The sequence below is a fragment of the Silurus aristotelis genome, assembly GCF_946808225.1.
Source record: "Silurus aristotelis genome assembly, chromosome: 20".
In the NCBI taxonomy this organism is placed as follows: Eukaryota; Metazoa; Chordata; class Actinopteri; order Siluriformes; family Siluridae; genus Silurus; species Silurus aristotelis.
The window spans coordinates 6,635,086-6,657,534 of NC_139593.1; the positions used below are offsets into that span (position 1 = coordinate 6,635,086).

General features: G+C 37.7%; 1 protein-coding gene across 1 annotated transcript in view; it reads right to left on the reverse strand.

Annotated features, from left to right (window-relative positions):
- epha6 (eph receptor A6) overlaps positions 1-22,449 on the reverse strand; it is a 194,162-nt gene that overhangs the window by 153,841 nt on the left and 17,872 nt on the right. The window contains exon 2 of the mRNA XM_083522744.1: positions 15,980-16,044. Coding sequence (XP_083378870.1) covers positions 15,980-16,044 — 65 coding nt within the window. The remainder of the gene's footprint in view (positions 1-15,979; positions 16,045-22,449) is intronic.

The following is a 22,449-nucleotide window of genomic DNA, read 5'->3' on the forward strand; positions in this document are numbered from 1 at the left end:
GTACAGTACAGTATAAGTGTAAATCCTGTCTGGACTCTTGTAATCAATATAAATCAAATATGCAATCAAATAAATACATTCGTGCTGCTGAAATTCATAGATGCCAAACAGAAGGAAGTCTAATTTTGTACATTTTCAGTCTTTGTGATTCAAACTATAGTTTATATCAAGAAATACTGAAACTGTGCAGCGTCATACTGACAGCATGAGTAAACACTGTGACGATGTTGTTTGTGAACAATGACAAAGAGACTTTTTATTCTAATGGGAATGAGATGTTCATTCACAAAAATACTCACTTTTGAGAGATGAACTACAGCTTTTGGGAAAAGTACAAGCATTTGCGAGAAATCCAATGTTTTGTGCTGCTTGGTCAAATAGTTTTGAGAAATGCACTGACTAGCTTGCAAATATTAAGGATGATTTGAGAAATACTCCAAAGCAACTGCATTTTTTTTATCTGTGAATATTTAAAGTTCTCCATTCCTGTACTTGTGTCTTGTAGTATGAAAGACGAGGAAACAAAAAGTGGTGAAATGAAGCAAAACAAAGAAAATGAAGACAAAGAAATGCAATGCCAAATACCATGAAACATGAACAGGAACCTGAACATGAAAAAAACAAACAAAAAAAGCATGGCATGAACGACCTATAGTGAAGTGAATGGTGAGCCTGATCTGCTGATGAATCAGGTGCAAACACAAAAACCTGATTTGGACTTTGTGCAATGGCTTGTGGGGAATATAGTGTCTTGGTATAATCCTGACAAATTCAGCAAAAAGTGCAAATCCCCTAATAATACACGACTCCAGTAAAAGTAAAAACTTTTCCAATCGGGTGAAAAGTACAAAATAACTCACTTTTAGTATCAAAAGTTGTGATCCATGTGAATAATTGATGCGATTCAATGTGCTATTCTTCTCCTTCTGAGTTTTTTTAGCTTCACAGGCACACAAGTGAGAGGAATCCTTACTCCACACACACTCTCACTAGGACCTTCTTGTTGTTATATTTACATGAGCAATTGAGGGGTTAAGGGCCTTGCTTAAGGGCCCAGCAGTGGCATCTTGGTAGTGCAGAGATTTGAACTCACAACCTTCCAAACAGAAGGCCAACACTTTAACCACTGCCGCACCAACTAGAAATTGCTCCTTCTTGTCCATTGGCATCTCAGATCAAGGTTCAGTTCAAAGACTTTGATGTATTAAAAAAATAACACATAATGAATAACAAAAATGTCATTTTTTTATCCATTGACGTAATTCTATACGTCAGAGTCATACGACACCATAATCTTTAGGTTTAGAATGTTCTAGGATTCTTTTAAAGTCGGAAAAAAATTCAATCTACTTTTAATCAGACTAGTGAGATTAGCCCTGAGAACATGAAAAATATCTAAATTAGCTCTTGGTAGATTCAGACATATCCCTTAGGGTCATCTCTTAATTATTATTTTTTTTTAAATCTCATTCTGTTTTCATTATCTCACAACTGTTTAACATCCCACACTCAGATACTGCTGTTTGTTCTACAAGGACATAAAAAGTTCACATGAGGAGTTGGGGCAAGTGTGGGGTGGGGGGTTGTGGGACAAAGAAAATCTTATATGATTATGGTGTGTGGTCCTGCTATAGAAGTTTAATAGGAAGTAGGAAGTGGTTGCTCAAGATATTGAGCCTTAAACTCATAACTGCTCGGTTTTATAAACAAGAGCAATGAACTACTGCCAAATGGCGCAAATGTAAATTATGTGTTTATTAGATCCTGGAGATGTTTCGAAAGGCCTTGAATATTGTTTTTAATTCAGGCACCTGTAGCGTAATATTGGCGAATAATGGCAACATGGATGTACATATTTATATGCGTTGTGATATCCATAAAAAACATGTTTAAGCATGTTTTCACAAGGTTAAGTTCTGAGTACAATTGCTTTCTTTCTTTTCTTTAAAAAAAAAGCCACTTTTAATCATATTTTTTAAGAATTTTACTTAAATCTATATCAATTTCACTGTTGTCCGCTGTTATTTTTGACCTACGAATAATAACACTTTAATTTTATATATCATAACTAACTTCAGTAGATATATTGCAGTACTGGAATATTGGCAATGAACACATTTTTATTCAGTATGTCACACATATCCTCTCTCTAAATTCTAAATACCATTGTATATATATATATATATATATATATATATATATATATATATATATATATATATATATATATATATATATATATATATATATATATATATATACATATATATATATATATAATTTGCATTTATATTTATTTACACCTCATGAGTGAGTGTACACATGAAATTAGGCTGTAACATAAAATGTTGAAAAAAGAAACTTTCTGATAAAGATAAGTTTCTTTAAATAGCAATGGAGCTGGTTATAAGGAAAGGCAGACATCAAGAATGTTCTCAAATCTGGTGCCTACATAGTGGATTGAAACTTCCTTTAGACTTTCAAAGAGCTGAGTCATTGGCTGTCTTCAAATAATGACTAAAGATCTTAATGAAGTACTTATCGTACATTAGCCCTCTGTTTTCAAAAAAATTGCCTTATGCTATTTTCATATCCTCTCCATCAGAGTTTTAGGACTGATGGTACTCTTAGTCCTATTGAACAGGTATGAAGACATTGATATTCACTCTGGAAAGGGGCGCCTGCCGTATGCCATTAAGATGAACGCTAATCTTTGACCTCATCACATAAATCTGATTTTCCACCTTTATTTCTGCCCTCAGTACCTGTGTTAGAAAGAATAGGGGACACAAGCTGAATGGACAAGAGCCAGCGAGGTCATCGTCAGCACTTATACATCACTTGTAGTCTTCAGTGACCCTCTTCAAATGCTGGTCCTTATTCTCGCACTGTATCTACAAACTCTTTTGTAAGGAGACAAAGGCACATGCTGAAAGATGAACTCCCTGAAAAGAGGTGATCGGTCGTTCGGGAGAAGAATGAGGGACGCTCGTAGCACGTCCTATCAAGGTGAATTTAACCAAGTCACAGGGGATGCTTCGCCAATGGGTTTCTGTATTTTGGTGTAATATCTAGACGGTCGTGTTGACTGTGATGTTAAGAAAAAAAAGCTTCAAATATATCTATCAACAGTTTGTCTAGAAATCAAAGGTAAGGGTATTTCGTGGTTAAGGATCTGGATACCTGATCATAAGGTCAGGGGTTCAAGTCTCAGCATTGCCAAACTGCTACTGTTGGGCACTTGAGCAAGGCACTCAACCCTATCTGCTCCAGGGGCCCCATACCTGATGGGACAAGTTGAGATAAGCAAAAATGGCAGGAGGTGGAAGACTGGGGTGTTCAGTCTTTGAATGTGCTCAAGGGCCTCTTGGGCCCTTGAGCAAGGCCCCTAACCATCTGTGGTCCAGGGGCACTGTATCATGGCTGCCCCTTGTGCTCTATCCCAAGAATCCTAACATTGATGGGATATGCAAAAAAAATAATTTCACTGTACTGTAAAAAAGTACATGTAATAAGTAAAAAGACCTTTTATAAAGATAATATCACACAGACTGAAAAATATAAGTTTGATGTAATGTAATCTGCTACACAATTGTGTTGGTGTCTGTTTTTCTTTGCATTTTTCTGCACATTTCTTATTTGCAGACCTGCTATATTCCTTTTTCTATCATAGTCTGGTACAGTCTTTTTTTATCCACTTCATAATTCATCCCTAAATAAACTTGGCAACATACAATGGTTCTGTAAATGTTTGCTGATGCTGATTACAGTTAATTATGATTAATGGTGTTAACATTTTGATGTAGGCAGCAGTTGACTCTAATAATTCCCATTCCAACCTTGGTAACCCAACTCAAGACCCGTTTATAAACTTAAGGCTTATTTATACTACAGTATATACACTATATGCACAAATGTATTGGGACACGTGACTTTTCTATCCATATGCGGTTTCTTTTCTAATCTGTTCCTACAAAACTGAAGGCACACAATTGTACAGGATGTCTCTCGATCACTAGTTTAAGATTTTAAATTCATTTCAACTAGGAGGCCCAAACCTTTTTCAGCAGAACAATGCCTCTATGCACAAAGCCAGCTCCATAAAGATATGCTTTACATGGGTTAAAGTGGAAGATCTCCTGCTATAGCTCTCGGACCTCGACCCTACTGAGTAAACCTTTCCGATGAATTGGAACACCAACTGCACCCCAGGTCTCCTCACCCCACCTACATCAGTACCTGACTTTACTGACACCCTTGTGGTTGCATTACCACAAATCTCCACAGGAACACTCCAAAATCGAGTGAAACATCTTTCCAGAATTGTGGAGGTTGTTATAACAGCAAATGGGGACTACATGTGGAATTGTATATTTAAAAAGCACATACAAATCATATGGACATGTGTTCAATAGCTTTTGTCTATATAGTGTAGGTTGGACACTTGGGGTTCTAGTATTTTTGTGTTTAATGTCTAGGGGATGTCTGTGTTTTCTGAAATCTCTACATTTGACAAACACCAACCCACTGTAGTTTCTGACAAAGTCAAACATTGCATGGTTTTTCTCAGAATCAGAATCAGAATCAGGTTTATTGGCCAAGTGTGTTGACACACACAAGGAATTTGGTTCCAGCTGTTTCTATTATAATTTTAAGGACTGTACATTCTTACTGCACATGGACAAGGACTTTGTTCAGACCTGGCTTTCAAGCCTTCAGTGAAAATTAGCTTGGAACCAATGAAGCGATTGCTTGTCCGTGTGAATTAGCCTGAACGCTGTCTGATAAAAATCAATAAAGATCCCGTCGACATTACTCGAGCTTTACATGCGCTGTTTGGAGTGGAAGATCTCCTGCTATAGATCTTGAATGCCTTTGTGATGAATAGAAACGGACAAAGAGCAAATTTAGGAAGTGAGGAAATTATTATGTCAGCAAATAAGGACCGAATGTGAAATGGGATGTTCATCAAACACATACTAATTTTATGTCCAGGTGTCCATAAATATAGTGTATACAGATAATTAATGTAGTGAATGGTGAATATTAATGAATCTCTGTATTCAGCAACACTAGACAAAAAAAAAAAAAAAAACACTGCTCTGGGTTTCGTGTAAAGGGGGGAAAAAGTGGGTAGAGAAAGATTCAAGGGCGATTGGGCATGCAAATGAGACGCAGGCACCGATTTGTCATTTGCTGTGCTGCATGAGCTGATGGTGATGTATTGAGCTCAGCCTAGGTGCTTAGCTCCAGTAGGAGAGGTTTAGAAAACAATATTGGTCTGTTCCCACTGAAAAACGGATTCAAGACACGGTATTGGGGGGAAGAAAGTGTGAGAGTGTGATGAAAGACCTTATAGAGGTACAAAAATTGTATTTGTGTGCATTATAGGGTAGGTCGTAGTAATTTGATGTTGTTTAGTTTTCCCTCTTTAACACGGTAAAAAAAACAAAGGGAATAGAATTGTTTCCCGGGTTTTTTAGAAGCTCGGGTGCGTTCGCTCGCAATGTCAACGTCAGTCCGCAATCCGGTTACGTCTCTGCCGTCCCCCGAGTGTCTTAAATACGCGTTATATGAGACAGCCGCACACACACCACGACTTCAGATAATCACATCCACACAAATTGCCTTTGATGGGGCATCTCTGCTGCCTAGGAATGAGGGATGTTGAGCGATCTGACAATCAGAGACGGGCTTTTGCAGACAGCTCATTCCCTAATGCCAGAGCAGTTTCCGATTTGGCCCAAAATACACCGTGTTAGAAAATCAATCCTGCTTTTCCAGAGGCGCATCAGTCACTTTTATAACTGTCCTGCGAGTGTGTAAATGTTGAGAGTGCCCGTGACTCGAAGAAAAATCCGGGTTTTTTCTCCTCCCCAATCAGGTCAGTTCCTTCTAGTTAACCTACTATTAACCTACTACACCAACCAACCAACCAATGATGATGCGGGCACATATACAATTTGGAAAGAACCAAAGCTTGTCTTAACATGTCTTAGAAGAAGCATCTGAAGCCATTCGCATCAACAACTGTGCAACAACTCTATAGACACCTGTACATGGGCCAAAAAAGGGTGGGGGCAGAATTGAGATCATGTTGTTTCCGGCGAGAAACTCGCGTATGAGAAAAACTTGTTGACAAAGATCACGCACGTGGTCAGGATAGCCGACGTGCTAACGCGCGTGGCCAGAAACATATTGATACCATCTCGTACTATACATTGTTTTTCTTGACGGTCCTTAGGATTGTACATTCTTATTATACATGAACAAGGAATTCGTTCAGACCTGGCTTTCAAACCCTAAATGGAAATCTGCTTGGAACCAATGAGGCGATTGCTTGTCCGTGTGAATTAGCACGAACCCTGTCTGATAAAAATCAATAAAGATCCTGTCGACATTACTCGAGCGAAAATCCAGCCCGGCATTACGAGAGAATCCCATCTCGCTCAAATGAGACTGTCGCAGAGGGGCCGAAAGAGATCAGGAAAGCTGGACCCTGTGACCGCCGTTTCAACCGATATCGAATAACGAATCTATACCGTCTAAAAGACTGACGGACGACACGCAGAAATTACATCTCCAACGTGAAACGCTGCAACGTGAAGTGGTAAAGGCACAAAGAGGAGCGAGTTAGGAAGTGATTTACTGCATTAACATGAAGCGAAAAAGAACTTCTTTGAGAAAATAGGGGTCTGCTGTAAAGAGGTTACATTACCCGCATGCTTGTCAATGTCTTGAACCAGCTCACCTCAATCTGCTTTCAAAAGATATTCAGATTCTCTTCAGATATAAAGTGGCACTTGGGTCTCATCTATACATGACTGCTTTTTATGAAAGCAGTCATAAAAAAATATATTTTATATATCACTCAAATCTCTACATACTTTTGCAAAAGAAAGAAAGGGGAAAAAAAAAGGTCAACCTTTCAAGTAGCCAGTGAAGTGCGAGAGAACATTGAAAGATCATTAATCACCCTTTGATGGAGACGGCTCTCGGGTGCTCCGCTAACGTGGAATCTGCAAATGAGACTGATTTCAAATGGCAAGACCCGCTATACCGTTCCCTCATCGATGAGCATAAAGGACACGCGGACGTACGTATCATCAAATCTGCCTTGTGCGAAGGTTTTCGGGAAAGACCGGCTCGAATAATACGACTTCATTGTTATTAGCTCCTGTGTGCATTGTCTCATAAAAATTGGCTGGAAATTATGGCCAGATTATGTCCAATAACAGGAAGACTTTTTTCACAGCACATGAAATCCTGCTGCTTGAATAAAAACGAACCTTATTTACAGATATAATTACAGCGTCATAAAGAGCCCAGTTACCGAACGGACGTTAATTAACACATTACAACACTGGTGATAAGTCGTTAGAGCTCGGCTCGCGCCTCTATCCGTACGGCGCCCGGATGTTTTAGTGCACTGTGTATGCATTTTAGGGCAGAATAGGTATTTTATTTAATTGTGGATTGTGACCTGTGTAGAAAAGCCTCGCTATTTTTGTAAAATCTACTGTGACGCACTTTGCGTTTTTTTGCCAGTTTAATTTGACGGTTCAGGGAGGAAACAAGGGCTAAATATGAAGCCTGCTCCCTTCTGTAGAGTGATTGATTTTAGCAATATATTACAATTATAACTGATCCCACTGCGTGACATGAATCTAACGGGTATGGCATGTAAGCTTGTATGCATGTATGTAGACTTACAATCTTCTTTCAGCATTCGTAGGCTACAACGGACGTTATGCTAATTTTTTACTAGCTTTTATTGTCAGTAGACGTAGGTCATAGAATTTCTGGGACAGTCTGAAAAGTACAAATCTTCGGTCACAAGAAAGTGACAACGGCTGTCTTTGAACCTACCGACCTAGAACCAATGCTTTAGAGCCATGAGCAAAGAAATCGGCACGATTGTTTCATTTTGTTGGACATCTTTATTCTGGAACAGCCCAAAATCGTACAGTGTACAGGTAGTATGAATAATAACGACACTAATGGTATTGTTATCTATAGAATTTTCATTAAAAAACAAGAGACTAAAAACAATGAATTCCAGTTTTAGCCACACCCATTTTGAAGGGATAAACCGAATGCAGATACTGATATGGATGTGTGTAGCGCTAAACAAAATGTTTTATATTGCGGTAACACAATGTTATATATTATGATCTAAACATGTATGTATACATAAAGGTAGTCTATGAGTTACGATTGTTTCAACTTTCACTCTTACAACGATGTAACGATAGCGAATTGTAAAGATATATCTCGTGCGCCAGGCAAATGTAGCAGCATACTTGTGGTACTATAAGTTGGCATGCTACCAGGATGTATGCATCTATCCGCCTTGTGAGGTGCCTCACTCTGCATCGATCAACAGAGTTCAGTTGTCTTGGTGTTAGAACACATTTTATTCTGTGTTTTTAGTGTTCCAAAGCTCATTTGTAGCTCTTGTCTTTGTTCTTTTTATCAGCATCACCAGACACTAAAACTGAGCACACTGATTAGTCTCATCAGCGACAGGTTCTAGGTTCTTGCTTCTTATTGCTCATTTCTGCTAGCTCCGCCCTCCATTTGTAAACCGGTGTTTGCCCACGCACCTGCTGCCACATACATATATACTGTAAAGTTTATACATTACAGTACTCTACATTTCTCTGCTTTGCTAAATGATGTACTGTCATTTGTAACATTTTTAACAAATTATCGTATACTACCCCCATACTGATCACCATTCTTTAGGACTCCTGGGTAGACTAGGCCATGTCTTGACCTACAATATTTTCAAGGTACGACAGGGTCATCGGAAAACATCTCAATCACAAGTCTGGGACTTACGCTTGTTTACAGGGGTTTAATTGATATGGGCTATCTATATGTAAAAAGTTTAACACCCTCGATCTGTTCGGTCCTGTGCCAAGTCGCTAGTCATTGAAGAGTGATTTTTGTTTTTGGCGATTTGTCAACAGTTCTGCTGGTAAACCTGTTTGCTATAAAGGTGGCTTGTAATTGGCTGGGATTTCCTTCTCAGCCTGGGTTTCATTTTCTGACAGCTGAAATTAACACCAACATCTTATACGTCTATACTAAATTTTTTTTTTACACATGTATCTTTATATATTTTATATTTTAAATAGTTTATACTTATTATTTATCTGCTTTCTTTTTTTTTTACTTTGTTTATTCATTCTATTCCCTTATGCCGGACCATCGTAAAAAGCATTTGACTGCATGTCGTACCCGGTATGCATGTGTATGTGACAAATAAAATTTTATTTGATTTGATACTAACATAATAGTAATACAATGAAAAGGAATAAGAAGAACTATGAAGGAATGATAAAAAAAAACCTATTGTCTAAAAACATCAGTTTTATGACTAAAATCTATCATAATGCTCAACCTGTGCTGTGGTTTATCGATAAAAATATGAAATATATTTGTAAAATGCAGAACAAATGTAAACTGGCTATTGATAATATTAAAGGAAAGAAAGAGGACTGGAACCTCAAAGATGTTGAATTTGTAATCGTGAGTTTAACACAGCATCTCTAAAAAGCCACTGTTTGGGCCCTTGATCAAAGGTCTTAACCAACACCTGCTCAGTTGGAAAAATGGAATAAAGGTGTATAAGTGAAAAGAGTTAGCTCTCTAGTGATCCAGAATGCAGCTGCACAACATGGGTTCAACCTAACTCGGATTTCACGCTCCACCCCATTGCTACACTCCCTCCCCTGGCTTCCTGTATCTGCCTATATCAGATTTAAACCATTGATGCTCGCATGTAAAAACGGACCAGCACCTCTCTACATCTCAGTGCTTATCTTATCCTGCAATGCAGCACGCTTCCTCTGATCCAGGTCCCACCATCTATCAGTGAACAAGGAAGACATACTTTAATCTCTGGACTTGCACAGCACAGTGCCACTTTATACCACACCATACCGCAACAGTGGACGCACACTTTAAGGACAATCACATGAAATCACCTTAAATTTTATCGCTTTTACTGTTTACTGACATACACAAGCTTGTATATAATTCTTTTTACATATATCTTTATATATTTAATATTTTATAAAGTTTATACTTTTTTATTTATCTGCCTTCTTTTTTTCTTTGTTTATTTTTCTCCTCATTTTATTCCCTCATTTCAGGCCATCATAAAAAGCATTTCACTGCATTGTCGTGCTCTGTAAATTTGATTTGATTTGATTTGATTCAAAGTTTCAAGTCTCCATCAGTCTTTAAAGAATGTCTAGACCTTCCTTATATGGTCCCTTATAATTGAATAATAATAATAATAATAATAATAATAGTAATAATAATAATAATAATAATAATAATAATAATAATAAAACTCTTTTTCTAACAGTTTTAAACTGACATTATTTTTAGTTTGTGTCTTGTTGAACCAGCATCAGGAAATATTCATTGATTGAGACTTTTTTGATAAATGTTGTGGGTTAAAAAAAAAAACGAATATACTATACGTCTATTGCAACAGCTCGTAATCTTAGTGGATCAGCTGAGAATGCAAAAATATCTTTAAAAAAACTCCCATACTGGATCTGGTAGCTAAATACATGGTTTCTCCCTCTGTGTCACTTTCCTACAGCGACCTACACCATATGCTCATTGTTTGTTGCCTGACTGTGTTCACCTGTATCACGTTAATCCTGATTCATTTCTCTATTTACCCCCTGTTGCATCGTTATCTCTTTAAAAAGTCATGTTTCATATCGGATATTTCGTAGTTCTCACGCTAGACAATTAGGGCCACGTCTTTGTGTACTATATCTGCCTATGACCCCTGCTACACATTTTGGTTGTGATGCACCGTAAATAAAGCAGGTTCCTGCCTCACGCTGTATGTTACACACATTCTGACAGGCCTGTATAGATTTCATCATGTGAGAGGTGGAAACTGTACGTGAACACTATATATAAAGCACACAGAACAAGTAGATGCTCTCGTTCCTCTCATTTAAACCGGGGAATCTGTCGAATTTTAGGTGGGAAACTGTGATTAACAGGGCAGCTTTTACTTAACTATTATATCACATGGGAAGAGTGAAAAGTCCGTTTGACAGTGACTGCAAAAAAGCATGTTGTCTAAAATGATACTGTTTTTTATAATGAAATGTTGGTTGCTCATCAGATGATTGTATAAAGAAAGGAAAAGCAAAAAAATGTGTGCTGATGTGATGTAGCCCAAGGTGAAGTCATGTTACACTTACCAACACCCAGAGGTGGCAAAAGAATACACATCGTTTACTTAAGTACGTCTGATAGCCAGGAAATAATACACCAGTGATACGGTGAAAACGGCGCTCAATGAAGAGTTGATAGGCCGGAAACAGCGCTCAATGAGAAGAAATAATACTAAAAGTAATGAGGCTGGTTTGAAAATGTAAGAAGTAGAAAGTACAGATGTTTGTGTAAAAATTTAACGAGTGAAAGTAAAAAGTTGTCAGAAAAATAAATAGTGGAGTAAAGTACTGATTCCAGAAAAATCTACTTAAGTACAGTAACAAAGTATTTGTACTTCATTACTTCCCACCTCTGCCAACACCCAGAAGTTTACTTAGTAAAAAATATATCATTTTTATTTAAATAAAATCGTTTAAATATAATTTAATATTTTTTATAAAGTAAATTATTAAAATAATAATAATGATTAAATAAATATAAATAATCAATATAAATAGTAAAATAATTAATAAAAAATATATAAAAATAAATCAAAAATATAAATAATTTATACATTATTTATTCATTTCTATACATATTATTGAATATACAATTATACCCCATGTAAAAACATGTCAACATGGATTTTATTCCTATCCCTTTATCTCATTCACGTGTAATTTCTCAAGAAGCCTGCATGAATACTGTGTGCCAGATAGACCACAGAGAGCATCTCTGACACTGGAGACTCAATTTTAAACATAAATGTCAATTTTGGAGTGTGCTTGTGGAGATTTGTGCTCATTTAACCACATAGGTGTTAATAAAGTCAGGTACTGATGTAGGTGTGATGAGGAGACCTGGGGTGCAGTCAGCGTTCACATTTATTGTTCAATAGGGTTGGTCAATAATGTGGAACATCTTCCAAACTATGTAAGCATATCTTTATAGAGCTGGCTTTGTGCACAGGGGCAGTGTCATGCTGAAGCAGGTTTGGGTCTCCTAGATTGCGTAATAGAAAAAAACGTCATGTTACTGCATTAGAAAACAGAATATTAAATGTTTGTGGTAACAGTTTGGGGAGGAACCACATACGGCTGGAGAAGTCAAGTGTTCTCATATTTTTGTACGTTTTTCTTTGTAAAAAAAACCTGATTGTCTGAGTTCTAATTTTACTGTGTACTTCAATGTGCATCTGGTTCACGTGTTTTCTATACAATTCAATAAAGTTTCCGTATTTAGCTCTCCGTTAAATATGCACCATACAGGCTTTTCTGGTTCGCTCGCAGCACGGGGATGCTCGCCTCGAAAAACATCAAAAACCACACCGATGGAAATCCGCGTCGCCAAATCCGACGTGTGAGGAATCACAGCCGCTCTGTGACACGTTTAGTAATTACAGAGAGCCTCGGAGGGACACGTCGAAGAGGAGAGCCAGGAGAATAGTCAACAAAACAGCACAAACAAAAGCTGCTGTCGCATGCAGACAGTCAGAGAGAAAGCAGGAGAGTTTTAACAAAGGGAAAAAGAGAGATAGAGATAGATAGAGAGAGAGAGAGAGAGAGAGAGAGAGAGAGAGAGAAAGAGAGAAAGAAGAGAAGAAAAAAACTCACAAAGTATACCCGAAGGACATGTCTGTGTCAGTGTAAACAAAAAAGACTGTAAATATACTCTTGTCCTCTTTTACTAGAAAACTAATTAAATGGCAGGAGGAGCGTCCCGGTGCTGGGAAAGGTGTGTGTTCCAGCTGGCTCATAAAAAAAAGACAACAGGAAAGGCCTTGATTAACATGCCTTACCCTGTGTACTGTAGCAGCAGAGAGAAAGAGATGGAGAGAGGGAGGGAGAAAAAAAAAAAGAAAGGCTACCTAGTGAGAACAGGTAACATTACATCCAGGATATTAGAGCATGAATTATTGATTTGATCGGAGAGATGTGGGTCGGCTTGTTATTGCACCACAAATGAAAACTCGTGCGGCGTTGCCCAGGAAATCCGTCCTCCCTTCGCACCGCGGCTTCCAGAAGAAGAGCAGAAGCAATCTGAAGATGTGCACCGCAGGACCGCTGGGAAATCACCCGCTAGTGCATAGTAGGTCGTTTTACACAAGCTCCAATACAAAACCGTCTCTGACTCGCATCGCCATTAAAATCACGTTTTTTGGAGCTGGAAATTTTCTACGGGCCTGGGCTTTGGACAAATATGGTATTTACGATCAGCTGACTTTATTACGAGTTATATTATTAAACAGCTCAGAGGACACGTTTATTCAATGTTACTTTCCAATGACGACGTGTCCTGAAGTTTTTGATTCGTTTGCTACCACAGCAAACCTGCCACTGTTTACAATTTCCTTTCATTCCAAAAATCAATGTTATTTTGGTGTAAAATAAAAACTGTAGTGTTTTTTTTTTATCCATTTCTGGTTACATTTCATCTACTACACTTTAGGATGTACATTTTAGCTACAACTAAAAGTTAAAATTAAAACTTAAAGGATCAGCAATGCATTTGTCAATGGAGACTCCTTCCAAGATAGATAGATAGCTAGATAGATAGCTAGCTAGCTAAATAGATAGATAGATAGATAGATAGATAGATAGATAGATAGATAGATAGATAGATAGATAGATAGATAGATAGATAGATAGATAGATAGATAGATAGATAGATAGATAGATAGATAAATGGACGGGCGGACGGATGGACAGACAGACAGACAGACAGACAGACAGACAGACAGACAGACAGACAGACAGACAGACAGATAGATAGATAGATAGATAGATAGATAGATAGATAGATAGATAGATATAGTTGTAAACGAGCTCCTTTCGTGAATCATCTCTTCCTCACATCCATGTTTTCAATGTACTTGTTTTTCTGTGTAAAATAAAACCGTTCTATTTTTTTTTTTTTATCTATTTATAGTTACATTTATGGTTTAATATAAAACCTTAATGGAACCCTTACAGGAACAACCTTACCTCCGACACTGTAGACCCCTTCCAAAAAATGTTGAATACACATGTGGCAAAAAATTGCACCAAAGTTTATAGATGTATGATACCTTTTGTTTAATATCATCAAAGAATCAAAGAAACGAGATAAAACTCTTTTTAAAGAGTATATATATATTTTTTAAACAAAATATTATTTTCTCAAAACGTTTTCGGAATATATATTTAAAATTGTTTCAATATTTTGAATTATGCAAATTGTCTGGTTTACTTTTCAGGCTATTAGCATAATTAATCGTTCTGTCGTTTGTAGCTACATTTGTGACCTTTTTAACTTTAGTTTTTCGACATGCTAGTTGCAGGATCAGGAAAAAAACAAAACTAAAAATAAACACAGTTGGTGAGGCAACTTGGTGGTGCCGAGATTTGAACTCACAATCATTCGATCAGAAGTCCTTTATCTTAACAACTAAGCTACAAGTGAACTTTTCGGATCCTAAGTCTAGAAAAAGAACACAAATAAAGCATAAAAGCTAATTTAGTGAAAATACTAAACTGACATTACAATGAAAAATGCCTTTCAGTAGCACTGCATTTCAATAACCAGCATAAGACCTTTTCATACCATGCATCCATAAAGCTGTACTTCATTTCACTATGAGAACCAGCCAATTAAGCTGAAACCTCATTTCCATGTGAAGACAGGCAGCCTAAAAAAGAACCAGAAATTGTGCGAACATCATTGAAGGTATTAATATAACTTTAATAAGCTCTCTGCACACATCCCGGATCGTCGCTAAGCTGGCTGGGCTAGCATTAGCATTGTCGCCCGAGATTCGATTAGTTTGTAGTCGTTAATGCAGAAACATGATATAATGTTTGACTACCTCTACATAAATGTGTGGGAATTCAACAGGGTTTGTGAAGTAAAGAATTTTCTGACTAACCATGAAGTATATGACGGATATATATATATATATATATATATATATATATATATATATATATATATATATATAGACTTGAATTCATTGCCTTTGAAATCATCTTTAGATTAGAATTTGGGGGTCACAAACGATTAGCAGGCAATAAGAAAATTTCAAATAAAAATGACACTGTTTGTGGAGTTAGGACGTATGGAGACTTCGTGTCTTTGAATAGTTATTGTTTTGAATCACGATTTGTCTCCACCCAATCTTGTCATTTCCGTCACATGCCCTTAGTGTTTCCAGCTACTGTATTTCCGATTTACCCTTTGATAAGTCTGTGTTAATTCTCCTTTGGTTCATTTTATTTTTGCAAAGTAACTCGCCCAGTTTATATGCTATACCAAGCCTTTACTGTATATGTCTCATGTTTTCTTGGTTTGGACCTCACTTTGTCGTATGCCGATCACCTGACCAGGCCTGGATTACGATCCGATTATACTATCATATGCATCATTGCAAAGCACGACACTCCACACCAATGCTAAAATCACACATCCTGTTTCTCTTCTTGCTGGCAAAGGAAGCGGCCCAAAAAATATCGTAATATTTATTTTTTAAGGTGTTAAAGCAGTAAGCATTCAAACACAGGATGTCTAAAAATATCAAATTTACTGAAATTAGGCACTCTGTCAAAGTGCCAAGTTTCCCCCTGAGGCAGATTATACCTGATGCTGGACTAAATCTGATGTTTTTATAGAGAATTTCAGTTTGCCAAATGGTTTAAATCCACATTTAGGAATAAATTGGTGTTTTGAGAAATGAAAAAAGAAAAAAAAAAAAAGAAGAAAAAAGCAATGTAATAGCTTGTGGCAGTTAAGCTGTTATGTTACTTACCCCATTTACCGGGTAGGTCATCCACCCAAGTTCTCCTAATACAGCTGTGGTGTCCAGGAGAACCACTGTGGACAAAAAAACAACAGTGGGTTTGATTTGGAAAAAGAAAAAGGTAGACAGAAATAACGGTAGCACACTGGAACAAAAAATCCATTACAGCTTTTGGACAATTCTGTATGCACACTTTACATTCCCTTAGCTTTGATTTTCATCGATTTTCCTGTCACTGATCAATTTTTTTTTTTTACTCTCTGACCCTCCGTCCCTCACCACAACCTCCAACTCTAAAATCGCTAACTGTGGGCTGTTTAGTGGCACAAAAGCAAGACAATTAGAATTAGACATGACTGTCCTGTATAAAGATACAGGCTATACACCTTGTAGACAAGTTGTACGCACGGTGATTAGCAGAAAAATTAAAGAGAGTGTGAGAAAACACACTCCGGAAAACAAGAACAATCATAAGGACATTGTGTAAAAATGTGTGGAATCGTTTTTCTTCAATTCTCTTTCTTTCTTGTTCGACTGCTTTGTTATAGCAGGTTTCTAAGGCCATGTCCACACTTTGTACATTTTGGTTTGAAAATTTATATTTTCCTCTCGGTTTTCGTCTTCTGTCCACACTGAGACGTCTTTTTCTGTCAGCTTTCAGAAAATGCTCTCTGTAGCAGAAAAATGAGAAAACAGTATTTCGCAAAGCAGCATGGACTGTTGGAAGTGGAGGCTTTCAAAAACGATGACGCATTTTTTGTCATTTTTAGCGTTTCAAAGTGCAGGAAAAGTAAATAAACGGCAGGAGCGGTTTTATACGAAAACGCCGTTATCAAATTTATTGGGATTAGTGTAGATGTAACCTAAGACTCTAGTTTATTCACATTATAAATGAATCCCACAATGACTTTAAAGAGCCTGGCATGAGCCTGCAATTGACTAAACCTTTAGGACCAGTAGATGGGACCAGACATTTGTCCTGCATCAAGTCAAGTCAAGTCAAGAGGCTTTTATTGTCATTTCTACTATACACAGTGGTACACAGTTTACAGTTAAAAAGAAGCCAAAGTCCCTCCAGAACCCTGGTGCTACACTAAACAACATAGAGCTACAACACATAACATAAAGCTACATAAAGTGCATCGAGTACAACCTAGTGCAAACAGGTTATATCACACGTTGCATTTATTTTCATTTAGTGCTTTATCTTGGCTCATGTTGGATTCAGGGACTTAAGGGCTGAAGGCTTGCTTATAGAAACAAACATCTAAGTAACTTTGTGTAATCAATACAACTGGCTGGGAAGAAACCAGAAAACCTGGTGGAACCCCCATGTAGAGAACATGCAAAAACTCCACACTTACAGCAATCGTTAAAACAGGGTTTTTTGATTTGGGAGGTTGTGATGCTGCCCATTGCACCACCCGTATTGTAGCTAAACCAGGGGTTATACAACACATTCATTCAATCATTCATTTAAGATTATTATTGATCACAAACATAGTTATTTGTTATTGGGGAGGTGATAGTTCAGTGGTAATTGCTTTGAGTTACAGATCGGAAGATCGGGACTTTGAACCCTGGAATCACCAAGTTGCCACTCTTGTGGTTCTCAAACAAGGCCCTTAACCCTCTGTACTCCAGGGGATGCTGTATCATGGCTGCCCATGTAGTCTGACTCCAGCTTCCTAACATCGCTGGGATACGTGAAGAATGAATTTCTCTGTGCTGTGAACGCACAATATATACGTAATACATCTTGCGTTTAAATGTAAACCTGATCAGCCACTCAAAAAATTTTACATTAAATAATAGGAAAAATAAAATACAAATATATTAGATGAGATAAAGTGCTGGTTAAAAAATGTAGTTATATATTTAAACGTGCAAAAGGGGGTACAAAGTACAAAATTTCAAATGTTAATATATATATATATATATATATATATATATAGTACAGACCAAAAGTTTGGACACACCTTCTCATTCAAAGAGTTTTCTTTATTTTCATGACTCTGAAAATTGTAGAGTCACACTGAAGGCATCAAAACTAGGAATTAACACATGTGGAATTATATACATAACAAAAAAGTGAACTGAAAATATGTCATATTGTAGGTTCTTCAAAGTAGGCATCAAGAGAACGCCAAGAGTGTGCAAAGCAGTAATCTAAGCAAAAGGTGGCTACTTTGAAGAACCTACAATATGACATATTTTCAGTTGTTTCACACTTTTTTGTTATGTATATAATTCCACGTGTGTTAATCCGCGGTGCGCTTTGGGAAGAAAAGAGCAGCCGTTGAGAGAGTGCCGGTGGGGATACACATGCGCGATAACAACGACCGCCGTGAACCAACATATACCAACAATAACGGACAGTGAGAGTGTGGAAGTTTAAATAGGAGCTGGTGATGATGATAAACGAGCACCATATGTGCGCGATTGAAGCCGGGAGCTTCAGAGAAAGCGGCCGAGAAAACACCTGACACGCTGAAGGGGGCTGAAGGGGGCGTGGCAGGTGGATCTCTGACAGATAAACATGTACTGTATGTATTTTTATAACATGCCTTCATCAAACAAATCGCGGCAACGCTGTTGTGTAAAAAAAAAACCTTCAAAAACACGTGCATGCACATTCTCATTTATTAACGCACATCATGTACATAAAGAAATTTCAAGCACGTTAATATACTGCCGCCATATTGATTTTCGTTTATCTCGATCATCGGTTACCTCGATGCTTTTTGGCGACCCCCTAGGACATCGACATAACCGGGTTCCACTGTATATATATATATATATATATATATATATATATATATATATATATATATATATATATATATATATATATACATACACACACATACATACATACACACCTTCTACACACACTTGTAGATAATTATAACTTTCGTATGCCTCATTATTACTATTATTTGTCCTTTACTGTTTAATATTATTTATTGTTAAATATTTGCTATGCAGTTTGTTGTAGTTTGCCTGTTCGCCTTACTTAAGCATTTCATTGTACAAACTGTCACTGACATCTGTACATATGACAAATAAAATTTGAAAACTGAAACTGTATGGAATGGAATGAATTATGACAATAACAAAAACAGTAACAATATATTTTTTCATTCGTTTGTCACTACACTAAGGTAAGAGCGAAGATTGGTTTTCGGGGGAAAAATCTGAGGACTTGCATAAGGAATTCACTGGTGCCAATGAATTGGATTTGCTGCTAATTTAGACAGAAATGAGACAAATTCTTTTCGAATGGCGCTCCTTCACCGCAAACACTTACGTATGGAAAATAAATAAAGCAGATTTCTGCCACAAACTCGTCTTACTGAGTGATTTACTACTCCGAATGCTCCCTATTCCACACCTCCTCCGTTGTTTTGGGAAAAAAAAAATACAAATCTGCTACTTAGGTGACGGTTTCCGTAGCTGTTCTTGCTGATTACAGCAGGCCGCCCTCACTTGGGCTCAATACAGCCTAATTTGATATGATGAATGTGCAATTTCCCTCTTCTCTACGCTTACACTTAATTACTGTAGCTATCAATAAAGTGTGTATCGTCGTCGTTGTCTACCGTGCGACTGTTTTTTTTTCTTCACGAGAATGTCATTAGTTTTCCTACATGCTATTCCTTCTACCTTTTAGAGCGTTTAAAACCCTACCAGCATTGCGTGGTAAAGAGAGAGATGTATTTTGGGACTGATCAAATCTCCCCTGGCTGAAAGCTGTGGTGGTACACAGAGTGTTGTGGTGTTATGCAAACAATATGTGTGTTTTGTAATACACAAGGCAGTGCGTTAAAAGGGCCAGACTCTAATAGCTGTGCTGAGTGCAAAGCTAGGCTACGCGCTTTCAACATCGGCAGACAGTCTGAGCACTACTGTACGCCGTAATCAAATCTGCCTGCCGATGCCGGATCGCTGTGCCTGGAAGTGATGGATTTGCGCAGCTCGACGCACCCAAACAACCAGAGGTAAATTAGAGCGCCTGGGCACTTTGGCTGCTTGGATGAAATCGGATTAAAGCGCTGTCCCCCCCTCCCCCCACCTCCCCACCCTGTCTAGACCAAATGACTCGTTCTCAGGTCATAATTATCCCTGGATTTCCACATTGAAGTTTTCTCTACGCTCTCCGACGATGAAAGCGAAATTACACTTAGATTGGGTGATAGATTTAGATTGACTTCATTAACCAGCATTTTACGGGCAACTTTCTGAAAACCAGATTAAACTTCAGTCCAAACACAGCCCTTGATGCCCTCTACGTTTGGTTTTCAGTCAGGGTTTTTCCACTGGACTATGTTATTTGATCTAAAATCTAATAAAGCAATAAAAATGAAGTCTAATAAGATAAAGATAAATAAATAAAGTCTGGGTGTTTTTTTTTCTTGGGTCAGCTAACCTAAGCGTTATGAAAGGGTTTTCCTTCGAAAGCTGACCTTTTATAAACTCCCATGAGCCACACTGAAGGCCAGATTTTATACTCCTCGCTCTCATAACTACACACATTCATGATTCACTTAAATGTAGTTACTGAATAATTCATGGTTATTAAGTGAGTAATAAAATACGGCATGGTGTGCCGTTATGGGAAAACAATCAATGATGGGGAGGTGTGATGTGGCCCGTTATGAAATATTAATTTTTCAATAAGAGCATGCCCTGAATATAATCCATCAGTTTGCCAAGAATGCACTTTTCACACATTTAGAGTTATATTTCGAATTGTACGTCATCTGTCAACAAACGTGAATATTAATAGATGCTAAAAAATTATAAACAAACTAAAAGCATCTTGTCACATTACAAAGAAAAGCCTGAAGGCTTTCTTTAATTTTAGATTCCCCTCTTACTTTTTAAAAGCACTGGCACTGTAGACACCTTTCAAACATGTCAGAGCAGCCAGCCAGACAGACAGACAGACAGACAGACAGACAGACAGACAGACAGATAGATAGATTATAAAGGTTTTTTAATTGGTTCATTATTGCAGTAATTAGTAAAGAAAAACAGACAGACAGACAGACAGACAGACAGACAGACAGACAGACAGACAGACAGACAGACAGACAGACAGATAGATAGATAGATAGATAGATAGATAGATAGATAGATAGATAGATAGATAGATAGATAGATAGATAGATAGATGTGTTCTGTGTTCTAATCATGTTAATTGAGCAATGAAACATGGATGATTAACATGTGCTGTATTACGCTGTATTTGTAAGGAGTTTTGAAGGGTACTATTCCTGAAATAAGGGCAACCTTTGATGTTACAGATGTCCTTGTCAGGAAGGTCAAGTGATTTGTTGCCCTCAATCCCAAAGACTGAGACATCAAGTGAGATGTCATATAAAGCGGCAGCTGTCATTTGTGCTGGTCTTTGGATATATTGAGTCCTTAAACCAAGCCAAGTGGAGCAGGATAGAGATGACACATGCTTTAAAGAGAGAATAAGAGAGTGAGAGAGAGAGAGAGAGAGAGAGAGAGAGAGAGAGAGAGAGAGAGAGAGAGAGAGGGAGAGGGAGAGAGAAAAACAGACTTGCAGAAAGTGTGAAAATCCTCCTGCTGTCTCGGTTAAATAGAGGTTCCTTCTGAAGTCTTGCAACATGCTGGGAGGTGGAAGAATCCACTTTAACCTTACGTTTGATGCTGTGCAATGTGAAGCCTGGATTTTTGACACAACATGTCATTTTGAGCCTCGGTGCTGGATCTAGTTCTAATCTAAGCATGACAGCATTTGGAACAAGACATTTAAAGTCAAATCCAACAGCTATTCCACAAGATATAAAAGATCTTGATTGGCTTATTGACTTTGCAACATATCATTATGCATCGAGCAGAATGTTCATAGACATCTGACAATCACACCTATAGGTGGTTCTTTCCTACAAAGTTAGAGCCACATATCTGACTAGGATGCTGTAGCATTACAAATTACTTTCATGGGATCTAAGAGGCCAAGACTTGTTTCAACAAGACAATCCTCCTATGCACAAGAACTTGTGTGGGCTTCATGGATCAATGAAATCAACCTTACTGCAACAGTGGCTGAACCGCAGACTTTTACAATTAACAATGGTGATGGTTTACTCACTGATGCTCTTGTAGCTGAATTCTCCACAGCCATACTCCAAAATCTAGTGGAAACCTTCCCAAAAGAGTGCAGGTTATTATACGAGGTGGTATCAAAAAGTTTAGAGATGAGCTCTTTTTTCAAGAAAGTACTTGTTTACACACTATCACCTTCAAAAACAGTCCCCTTGAATAGCAATACATTGCTCCCAGCGTTCCTGCCACTTCTGAAATGTGTCCTGGAAGCATTCTTTTAGAAGAGTGTCAAGCACCATGTGCGATTCGCACTGGATCTTCGCAAAGGTGTCAAAACGGTGACCTTTGAGCCGGATCTTCATTTTCGGGGAAAGGGCGAAGTCTGCAGAAGCCAAATC